A 12,393-nucleotide genomic window follows, 5' to 3' on the forward strand; every position below is an offset into this window, starting at 1 on the left:
AAAACACCTTTTGAGCATGAGCGTATTCGTTGCCAGAACCGCCTGACTGGCACGTAAAAAGCACCCACTACACTCTTGGAGTGGTTGGCGTTAAGAAGGGCATCCAACTGTAGAAACTTTGCCAGATCAGATTGAATTTGGTGCAGCCTCTGGCTCACCAGTCCTCAGTCAAACCATCAAACCCATGCCAGCATGGAAAGCGGACGTTAAACAATGATGATGATGATGATGTTGCTTTTTAATAATGTAAAATTTTATTTCTATTAACTTGAATTAAAGCATATTCAAAATAACTATATGTACATTTTCTTAATTTTTAATACTTTTCTTTACTATGCTACATTTTTCAATGTGGAGAAACTATTTCAACTAGATTTGTAACTTACCCATATTTTAAAAATTCATTTGAAATATAATTTCTGACATATTTGTGAGTGAATTTTAACTCTATTTTCATCTGATGAAATGTGTTTTCAGCTCCTTTTCCATCACAGTACTTTGTCTTCAAGCATATACTGCCACATATTCATATACATTCTTTAATCAATTTGTTCAGCTTTAGTAATGTTTTCTCTATTAATTCAAGACACTGTGAAATGTAGTCTTTTTCTTTGTTTCTTCAATGTAAAGACTGAAGAGGATTACAACTTCATTCATCAACGTTTAATATCCATTTCCCATACCGGCATGACAGGAGCTAGCCAGGCCAGGGGGCCGCATCAGGTTCCATAGTCTGTTTTGGCTTGGTTTCTATAGCTGGATGACCTTCCTAATGTCAAGCACCCAACAGAGTGTACTGGGTGCTTTTTACATGGCATCATCATCAGTACATTTTACATGGCACTATCAGCAGTGGTTTTTAAGTGGCACCCAGAATTCCTAGAATTCAAACAGAGCCAGATGAAATATCATTGACAACAGCAAGGAGGGTTCTAAAAATGAGTGAGGAGAAGACCTCCAGAAATCTTGACTTTGAATTCAAGTGGCTATTACTTCCTCTTTTGAGAGTCAAGGCCAGTTTCTAAAAAGCAGTAGGTTTGAACATTGATATGTACCATTTGTCTCATATACAGATTGCTCAACAGTGATGGAAATAATCTGCACATAACCCAATATAGGATTAGCTAAAAACAGTTTGTACAGATTTAATATTTTCTTTTATTGAAAAACACATTGTTAGTATTATACAGATTTTCTGTAATCAGCAAAAATCAAAGACATGAGAAGATACTTCCTAAGGGGAGAGAAACTAAAGTAATTTATAATTATTGTGTAATTGAAGTTGTTGTTACTCAAAATAAATAATATTTAGATGATATTATAATAAAGGCCAAGTCAGTAGAGTGCTGAATTGAATGTTTTATAATCTAATTTATTGTTAAACAATTCTGAGTTCAAATCACATCAACATTGACTATTATCTTGCCAAAGTTTGATAAAATAAGATACTGATATGACTTTAGTTGACTATAATTCTTATTATAGCAACTCAAGAGAATAGGTTACTGACACAACTTGATGTGCGACTTGGATTAATTCTGACAAGCTTTTCTACATTCAAATCAATGTCATTGTTTGTTTAATTTTGCATTAAAGGTTTTAAACAAGCACTCTAATAAAATCGTTTGAAGATGCAAATCTGAATCAGTGGTTGGAACATATAGATATGAATACAAACTTTGTTATAGCCAATCTGTTGCATACTTAAGACAAGCTAAGAGCCAAAAGAAATACAAAACATTTCTTCTGACAAATTATTTTACCAATCCACCACCTTTTGTCAGTTCTATGAGAAACATTATGTAAAATAAAGATGTCTTGCAAACGCTGGACTATTTGAACTAGCTTTTAAAGGAAAACAAAATATTTAATGTATACTTTTATTCTTTCATTAATTTTAGTACTTTGGAGTGTGGTCATGCTGGGGCACTGATTGAAATGTTTTTAATCAATTATATCACCACTACTTAGTTTAGTACATATTTTATCTCTGTTTATTTAATAATTCCTCACTGGCACAGAGAGATGTAACTCAGCACCTAAGTATACACCATTTTACTAATACACACATAATTTTTACCTTACTTTTCTGACATAGGTTGAACTGGTTTGTCTCAACCCAGCATCTCTTTACTTGTTGCAGTCATTCATCATCTTCTTTGTGAGGTCCAGCATCCTACGATCAGACCACATTGCTTCTCCCCACACCTTCTCCTCTTCCATGGGTTCCTTCGACTTGCACTGTATGAATTTTTACACCCAACTTTATCACACAAACATATCAGCAAAGTCTTCTCTCCTGAACACAACAGCCAATACTTCTAAAGCCCAGTTTTCTCTAAGCAGATTTGTTTCCCATCATCCATGTATGCTCATGTTTCATAAGCAGCAGAGCATGCTTGCCTAATATCATTCCAGCTTTTGCACACCCTCCACATTCTGTAACCATGCCTTGTTACCATGCAATAGCTCACTATGAACTTAAGCATTATGCAGTCTGTCCCAAAGAAAGAAACTCTTTGTCCCTAAGAAAGGTAATAACTCCCTGAATTTTTTCAACCCTATCCTTTCTCTGGCTACTATGCTTTCAAAATATCCAATTCCTTTACTGATCAGTTTACTTGATTCACAGAAGCTATCAATTATATCTAACAGCCTTCTGAGCAGTTGAAGACTTCACTTCTTTTGCTCTCTTACTGATAAATAAATTGTGCATTTATTGTATGTGAAATCCTTCTGTCATCCTAACACAGATCCAGCTGAACTTTTTGTATACCCACTGTTGCAGTGGAGACACAGTACTGTGTCCCTAACTTCTCCCATTCTGCATATCAAGCATAGCCACTTCTTCATTAGTTGCAGTATTCAGTTTTCTTTTCTGCTAAAACTTCCATCTTCACTAAACTGATTTTAGGTATCCCAATCCTAGACACTGCCTACACATTTGGAACTTTACTATTTCTTTAACTAATTCACCTATGAGAGAGAATTAGATTGTCTTGAATTTCAATGTTATGGCCAGAAGAACTATAAACAAGAGGGGAGATGAGAAATGAACCCTGACGAAACATTGACCTGAACCATAAATTCTTTAGAGCTTGTTGCTAACTCACTTAGTTGAGAGAACACCTATACATGGCTTGCATGTCTCACAAGCCATCCTTCTAAAACAGGTTTCTTTGCATTCACAAGAATACAGAGAATGGAACACTATCAGAAGCCTCTTCCAAATCAACAAATACTAAGTATAATGGTTTGTTTGTGTGACTATTATGCTTTTGATATGGTTTTTACAGCTGGATACTCTTCCTCTTGTCAACTTTGTTACGGTATTGAGTGCATTACCATGCAATCAGTTCTGTCAGGACTAAAGTGTTTCCTCTTCACTTTATCAATTTTAATTGAGTACCTGTTCTCTTAGATGGGCTGCCTATACCACAACTTACAGAGACTGCATCTCTGTATGATAAGGCCCAAACCGTCTTTTGCATACTGTTGGATTTGTTCAGAATGACCACTATCCAAGACAGGTTACCTTCACTATGGTTGAGGAGTGGAGGTAGGCTGTCATTTGATGCAACTAAAGCAGTTTCTTTGACATAGGTAAATCATTGTGTAAATGGTGCTACATGGACTGGACTAAAGGCAGGTGAGCCATGATTTTCATGAACAATGGTTGGTACCAACTTAAAAATGGATGCATTTGTGTATCAGGTTCGGTTAATTACAGTAAAAATATATAGTTGATAAATAAATGTACAGAGAAAAAATAACAATCTGCTTTATAGGAGTTGCTCATTACATTGCATTTGCTCTTTATGAGTTTAAACAATGTTTAAAGTTGGCCAACAAAAATATTTTTTAATGACCAGGATAACATACATAGCTCTCTATAGGAATCTATCGTGTGTGTGTGTGTGTGCATATGCACGCACACACTACACAGACTTCTGCACAGAATTTATTTACAACTTTCACTTACAAAGCATTGGTCAACTCTAGGCTATGATAGAAGTTACTTGCCCAAACTTCCATACAGAGGGATTGCAGGTGTGAGCCCCATGAGTCAGAGTAGCTGTTCCAGCACATCTCCCTCACTATCTTCCAGGGCAATGCCTTTCCCATTTTGTCTGCTGGTGCCATGAAAAATGTTTCTATATTGCGAGTAGCAAGATTCTCCATTAATCCTTCCATTAACTACTCTGCATTTTACAACATCAACTAATATCAATTTCATTTTTAATTGACTATCATAGCCTTGTGGTTGCAAAAGCAAACTTTTGAAGTATACATGCATTTTTCCTTTTTTGTTTATTGACACAGAAGTTAGTTAAAATGAAAAATGGAGAAACTAAAACAAAGCAGTATTGCAAACATTTCAAAAGCTGCCATCAGAAAAGAAACAAAATGGATATACAGCTTGTTGCATAAAGAAAACTGTTTACAGTTTTTTTCGTTTCAGTTGTGAATGGACTGTAATTTTTATATGTATTTCAAAGTTTAATACTTTTGGTAGTCACCATTCTAGAATGTCCTTGTGCAAATACAAAGATCTTTCTTTTCAACTAGTCTATATGTTCATCATTTCAACTCATGAGATTTTATTAACGTTATTTCTTTAACCACAACAGGGTTTGAAGAGAGGACTGTCACATAAAAGCAAATATAACTGATGATGATTATTTTTTTGGCTTTTGATAACAAATACAGAATCTTCTCATATATTCATCTGAATAACACTGTGAAGCAAACTTTCTCTTTTTTTTTTCTTGTTGTTGTCTTTGGGCAGTAAGTGTTATTTCCTATTTACTTCCATCTAAAAATCAAAGGAAATGACTACTATTCACTTCAAACTCTGCTTTTGTGACCTGGACACCAATGTTTTGAAACTGACCTATTTTCCATTACATTCCAGAGATTCAGCACTGAATTGCTGAAGCAGAAATATTGTTATAGCAAATATTCTGCTCAATACCACAGATATGGTTGTCAGTTGCTTGAGCTTAACTAGTTGAGCATGTCCCTTAGTGGTTAACAATATGTACATCTCTGATCATGAGCAGGAGTAGTTGGGAAGCATCATAGTCATGTGTTGAGAGGGATTCTCTGGGGTTTGAATAAATATAACAAAAGCAAAGTTTGGAGGAAATGTTAACTATTTTTCATACTTTCTAAGCATTAGGAAATAACAGTTGCTATCCAAGGACAAAAATCGTGTTACAGTGTTATGTTTCCGATGAATTCATGAGCTTGTTGACCTTGACAATTGATCAATACAGTTATATTAGCCAATTAAAGCATACAAATGCTATTGTATTTTTGTAATAGCCTTCGCAACAGAATATAAATATTATATACCAAAGTGTTTTGTTGTAATATATTTATGGCCTTGTCCCTGATGCTCTATTCCATTATATTAGCAGAGTATCATATAAACAGATACTGATTGATATTAAATAATATATATTACAGTAAAAAAAAAATTAAAGTCAATGGTACTCTCTTAGTTTTAACACCTGATCTCTTGCCAATAGGTATAACTGTTACTTCTAAAATGCTTTAGTAGAATACTGAGTTTGCTCGGTAAGCAAAGTGAAGCTATGTCACAAGTATGATTTGAAACTCATATCTAATGATTTCCTAATGTTTGTATGTATGCACAAATGGCTTCAATTGTCAGTCAATATGAGATGAATGAGAATATTTAAAAGAACATTTACCTTTTTGGTGCAATTATACAACCTTAACACAAGCCAATGTTAAATACTAGTCAGCATCAACAGATTTTCGTTTGAAATTTAAAGAAATTTGAAAATACCACAAGATATAAATTATTTCAGACTTTTATCTAGAATTGGAGTAAGGTGGTAAATGAGGTGGAATTATTCTATGAGACAAAGGTCACATGTCACATTTCTAAATACTGAATATTAATACTCTTGAGTATATAATTGCTAACATACACTATATTATTAGACTACAAGGGGGAAGAGGGATTATATGAATAAAGTACCAACTTCCTGGCTCATAGGTTAGTTTGTATCCTGATACAATCATTACTTGGTGTTATGTTAAAGCTTCCAGTCTCTCTAAGTATATCAGATCATTCTAGTATAATATTGACGACTGAGACATTTGTGCCATTATCAAGAGCATTAACACAAAACTGATTTTTTTTTTACTTTGAGATAATGCCACAAACATTTTCCATATTAGTTTGGCTAAGATGGGTTTTACAAATTTGAACATTTTCACATAGATGGAGCAATTGTTTTAACTTGTGAAGTAGACATGGAAACTATTTTCAATGAAGCAGATATAAGTAATTATAGTTGCATGTTTTTCCAAATGTATACATCACAATGAATGCAGTGAGACAATTATAGTAACGAGCTTTAACTAAATTAATGCCTACAGTTAAGCTTGCATTCTTGACTCATGAGCCAGAAAGTTAAACATTCCAACGAGTCACAAACTTCAAAATCAGTCGTTTAAATATATGGTTTGTCTTTCTAGTGTTAAGATGATGATAACGATAATGAAGATAATGTTTCTTTACCTGCATGTCCACAAAGCCATCATCAGACTTACTTAGCCGCTGGTACCGAGCTGACCCACTTCCATTGAAGAAGCGACGGGACATTTTCCCTAGCTTGGAAATGATGGGTTTTTTAAATGAATTCAATTACTCAATGTTTTGATTATTATTATTATTTTCTCCTTCCCTTCAAAAACAACAGTGTTAATATTTCATTCCTGATAATCTGGAAAGAAAAAGATTTATTTAAAAAACTTCTTAGCACTTAGAAAATTAAATCATACATGTGGGAAGAGAAGAATTTTGTAGGAAATAGAAGCATTTCTACAGCAAATGATTTTAAGCACTTGTTAAAATGTTGGAAAACCACATACACAAAACAACAAGGACAAATGGATGCAAATGGAAAGAAACTTAAGAAGATAATGTGGTATGAGCTTCATGTTAATTTTCTCAAATGCTTACAAAGAACGGAATGAAAGAAGTTTCTGCTGTGTAACAAACAGATGCAAAACAAATTTTATCTGTATTACACAACCTGGATGCTGGGGTTTAGGTTCAGATCAGTCTTAATCAAGGAGATATATGGTCAAAGATGTTAACAGCTATTATCATTCTGTCTTTTTATCAGTTGTTGTGTGTATAATATATTCCTTTTTTAAGATAGAACATGATTTCAGGTAAAGTTGAGCAACACATAGAGGCCTCCATTTATGATTTAAAAAGGAATGTATCTGACATATACTAACATTATTCTAAAGATTAAGCTTTATTTAAAAATTGGAAGAGATCCTCACCACAGCAGATTTGGCAAGAACCCACAGATGTAATGTGATAAACTGAAAGTTATTAGATGACTGAGACACAAAACAGGAAAATGTAACCTGGTATTTATTACAACAGTTAACTTCTTCTGAACTAATTATTTGAATATTATGAGAAACTTTAACAAGTGTGTGGACTACAAACTGTCTGTCAATCTTTTATTTGGTAGAAAATTCCTACCTAGATTTCATCATAGATCTCTTGAATTCGAAAGTTACATCCTCAAGGATACTGAGGCCATCCAGCTCATGGTACTTGATTGTGATATCACATATGTCAAAGGAGATGCCACTCCTCATGTTGATGCAATCTCAAGGTTAAATTTTAAACTGAAAGACATTAATCTAGATTACGATGATAAATGAATTCTATATTAGATAGGAACTGATGATTTGTCATAATCAACTAGCTTTGGAAACACTGCATGAGCCAATAGTGGGCAAAATCATTTCCAGAATAAGAAAAGAATATCTGAAGTAATTGCTTCAATGCAAAAAGACCCTATAAGCTTATTTAAAATACATTAACTCAGAAAAACTAAATATTATGCAATATCGATCTCATTATTTTACTAGAAGTATCTAGGAAATAAATCATTAAAGGCATTCATGACAATTTTCATTGTATAAATACTGCTACAATCTTAAATGGCAACCTTTCTAATTCATGGAATATTGAGGACCACCTGTCTAAAATGTGCATGGATAAAATATTTTCAAAAGGTTTCATTTGGGGTTCAAGGCGTTTGATCCCTTGATTCATGTACAACCATGTTGAAAGTATTAGATTGATGCTTGTCTCAGTGGATTCCATTTCAGGATGGCTAGAGTATTCCTGTCCTTACTAGCAAGAACTCAACCATACAACAAATAATTAAAAGCAATTTTATCAGAGAATGGTGTGCCCTATTTCCTAATGTTGAGTAATGCTTCCAAATTTCTTGGTAACTTGTTCTTGGCTACAGAAAATTGGCTGTATTCCTCACAAAACGTCAAATGGGATTGTGGAACAGACAGCTATATAAAGTGGGTTTACAGGCATTCTCTCACCATGGTAAAAAGAAGTTTAAATCGTTTCACCCCGACTATTGCTTAATCACTATACAATTTTTTCTAAGTGGACAAGTAGAAAGTTCTGCTTTGTTAGGACAGCAACTCCATGCACCCTATTCCATAGAGCAAACTTTGTGATGCAAACTGGAAACAACACGGCTATCATTACAAGGAACAGGGTTGGAATTTTGGTTCATGCAGACCTAAACTCAAGCCACTTAAAACAAGTGAGAATGATTGTAAACGTTGTGACGATATCCATTTCAATAGCAGTGTGTCTCCTGGTATAAGAAGTAATTGTAGTGGTGACGTGGAACTGGATCGAGCCTGTAGTGAAGGAATTCTTCAGGGGACACAGACTAACCGGGGTATAAAGCCCCACGTTTCTACATATGAAGATTAATAGTGCTTTAGCAGAGTGCAAAACTTTGATTATAAGAAATTATGAATATTGCTTTTCATACATATATCACTGATATGCTAATAATGCTGCACACTTTTTATATGATTGCACACGATTAGGTATATTTAAGGTAGCTATTTTCGTAAATTTTATTTTCTTAGTGAAAATCGTGCAGGTGAAAGAATCAAATAATACCGCTATATTTACATAATCAGTTAGACCCGTCAGCTGAGATTTCTAAATGTAATGGATCCCGTATGAACATGACAATATTTGGATAAATCCTACTATCATAGACACATTATAATGCTTTTGGTCTCCACAATCAATGGTAATTTACAGTTAAAATCAATAGTATGTGTATTTTCAATGACTACAATAATTCTGATGCAATGTTTTTTGTTCTGTAACTTTAGATCAAATTAATTAACTAACAACTGCAATTCATTGAATATTTATTTTTATCTGCAGAAACCACAATTATAGCAAATCCATCAGTTATTAACAAGCATAAAGTATACATAATCTCTATTATATATGTGTGTGTGTGTGTGTTTAAAATTTTTTACTTCACATAGTGAGAAGACACGTAACTTTGTTATGTTGAAAAAAATTCATCGCAGTCGTCAGTTACTAAGTTTTGCATTGGTCAACACAATAATTACATATGAATCAGATAGAAAACTTCTGAAACGATTTAATGCATCAAACTAAATACCTTTGAATATTTATTTTTATTTCACTTCAAACTTTACAGGAATCAACTTTGTTTCTTATATTTACATCACAAACAACTTGCTTAGTGTTGATGCCAGCGGAGTCAGTTAGTGTCAATGGCTAGGTTTTCGTTTCGTATCGAGTTACGTTGGATACCGACTGTTCGCTGCTGTCAATCATGGATTCAGCAACAAATAATCAAAGATCCTTCGGCAGTGACTGTCCTATATTGGCAAAAGTAAAGAACGCACGCCCGGTGTTTACGGTTAGGGTTACGCCGAAAACGGAAAGTGTACGTATACATTACGTCCTCCCCTACATTTGTATAACTAGGACTAAGACTATATTATCCAATGTTTCTAAGAGTATAATTTAAGGGAATTTAGTCGCTATTTTGAACAGGACGTGCGACCGCGTAGTAACTCCCTTGTAACGCGGTGAAAATGCAACGAATGCCACTTCGCCTTTAAACACATTGTGTTGGTGGAGGCATCAACAAGTATTCGATACGGGACTTATATGCTACATCTACAAAAAAAAAAAAAATCATTAACAGCACTGCAACGTCACCGAAAACTTTTTTTTCATTCGTCTGTCACATACCTGTCAATCAGAGATTTGTTAAGCTTGATAAGGTAAAACTAATTTTCCCTTGTCGGAATAGAGAGGTTTCTTCGCTTCTGGCACACCCTACGAAGAAAAAGTGTTTACCTTGTCACTATGTTTACGTTTCTCTTCATCTGGCTTTCTGTGAAATACAAATCAATCTTAAATATTATTGTAAATGTCTATGAGAATTACATATGAGTTTGGTAAGTATTTGATCAAGTCCAAATAACGAAGTCCCACAGTAAAGTATTTATCCAAATAAAGTTATAGTTGTACAAAATTCTTTACCGGCAGAAGCTTTATTCAAGTGAATAACAATGCTATTCACACAGAAACGATAGCCATGTTAAGTGGGACTGGCCACGTGACCATTAGGTTGTGTCACATGATATAGTAAGTATGGAAAGCAATAATTATAAATCTGTGTTCTTTTTATTATACAATTGACTTCTGATATTTTTGTTTTCTACTCTTACTGTTTAAGCATTTCACCTTATAACCGAAACTGACCAAACTGTTAAAGAATGAGGAACGTTTCTATTGGGCCATAAAATCTTGCGAATTTCTCTTTCCATTTGCATTCTTGAATTGACGTAAATATGAGAACCAGCACCACGCGCAGAATCTGCTCGCTTGTTGAAAGCCAGGTCTGTTTGTAGAACCCAGTTGCACTGGTTAAAGAAGCTAGCTGCATTTATAGTAGAATGATAAGGTGCAACTCTCTGATTTTGTATTCAGTATGCATGAACACTGCAGCAAAAATTAACTAAAAGGAAAATTAAGTGTTGGACCATGTATGCAACTTGATATACATTTTAAGGATAACAGTTGCGTAAAGAAATGCCAAACAATCTAAATGGACGGAATCTGCTAGGGCGGAAGACCAAGAAAGACATAAGAGGTCGTGAAGGCTGTACCTCGCAGAGGTGAGAAAGCAACAAGTGGTGCGATGCTATGCTTGAGAAGATCCGTCCCAACCAAGGGTCCTACTAAAACACACCGGAAGATTGATCTGGATATATTAATATATTTTTACTAATCAGTTAAGACTTGTGCACACCGTAGGCTTGTTTAATTTTCGGCAAATGATTTATACACCGGTAGATAATGTTTAATTGCTTTGTTTTTGCGTTCACGGCTGTAAAACAGGTCACACTCTGCTTTGCGTCTCAGCTGTCCTTGCCTAGTATCTTCAACAGTTAGTTATACCGTCGATGTTTGCGTCATGGTATCTTCCTCGAGAATACTCAAGCACGCACCGAAGTATTCATGTGGTGTTTGCATACGGAGCTGCGGTTATGAAAGCGTTTTCTGCTTTGTGTGTTGGTTATAATTCCACAAAGACTGCGAGTACCTCTCAACTGCGATGTTGTCCGCGTTGGAAAGTAACGTCAACGATTACGTGTGCGCTTCATGCTGCCGTAGGGATAACACATTTGACTACGAGGAGTCACTAGGTCGACTGTCGCCCGCGAAAGACTTCGCCGCTTTAGAGACTGCCATCGTGATGGAATCGATCTTGTTACAAAATGTGCCAAGATCCGATGAGCCTTTTTTGTCACCGAAAATCGAGAGCGCAATCGACGATAAATCCAAGCTATAGCTTCTGACGTCCGATGAAGTATCCTATATTCCTGTCCACGTTACAGCGGAAGGTAAATGTTTGTTTCACGCTGTGTCCGTGCACGTCTACAGCAATGAGCTGCATTCAAATAAATTGCGTGTGCGAACCTGTATCGAGTTGGTGAAACAATGCCGTTAATACGCTTTTTAGATTGTTCATGATATAAACAGAGCAACCTTGAGGTTGATCATGTTCATAACTTCATAGCTAAAAAGATTGTCATTTGTGGAGCTGCAGGCTGTGCATACAAGAGGTGTGCCACGTGTACCTACTGTAATCATTGTTAAGAAGAAGAAAAAAAAGTTGTATTATTCTCAAATTATTGTGTTTTTCTCTGTGACACATCGTTGCCTTGATGACAAGTCTACGGTGTGTTGAAATCATTCTCCGACTTAATCCGAAAGTCTAACAAGTCTATGGCGTGCACAAGTCTTAACTGATTAGTAAAAATATATTAATATAGCAAGATCAATGCGCCGGCGTGTTTTAGTAGGACCGGTCAGTTTACAAATGCTCACGAAATTAGTTTTTCTCTCCGGAAGTTTTAGATATAGAAATATTTCTAGACGCATTAAAATAACATTAAATATTAATTGAAAGAACGGTCAATATACAGTTTAAGCTC

General features: G+C 34.9%; 1 protein-coding gene across 5 annotated transcripts in view; it reads right to left on the bottom strand.

Moving 5' to 3' along the window:
• The window catches only part of LOC106876127 (transmembrane protein 230), a 39,872-nt gene that overhangs the window by 23,831 nt on the left and 3,648 nt on the right, over nt 1–12,393 (bottom strand). The window contains exons 1-2 of one of the 5 annotated variants that reach the window (XM_052972744.1): nt 10,433–12,164; nt 6,560–6,764 (exon numbers count right to left, since the gene is read on the bottom strand). In XM_052972744.1, the coding sequence (XP_052828704.1) occupies nt 6,560–6,643 (84 nt within the window). In that variant the 5' untranslated portion in view covers nt 6,644–6,764; nt 10,433–12,164. The other 4 variants (XM_014924538.2, XM_014924541.2, XM_014924539.2 and 1 more) reach the window with 4 other exon arrangements.

This window comes from Octopus bimaculoides, chromosome 14 (genome assembly GCF_001194135.2).
Source record: "Octopus bimaculoides isolate UCB-OBI-ISO-001 chromosome 14, ASM119413v2, whole genome shotgun sequence".
NCBI lineage: Eukaryota > Metazoa > Mollusca > Cephalopoda > Octopoda > Octopodidae > Octopus > Octopus bimaculoides.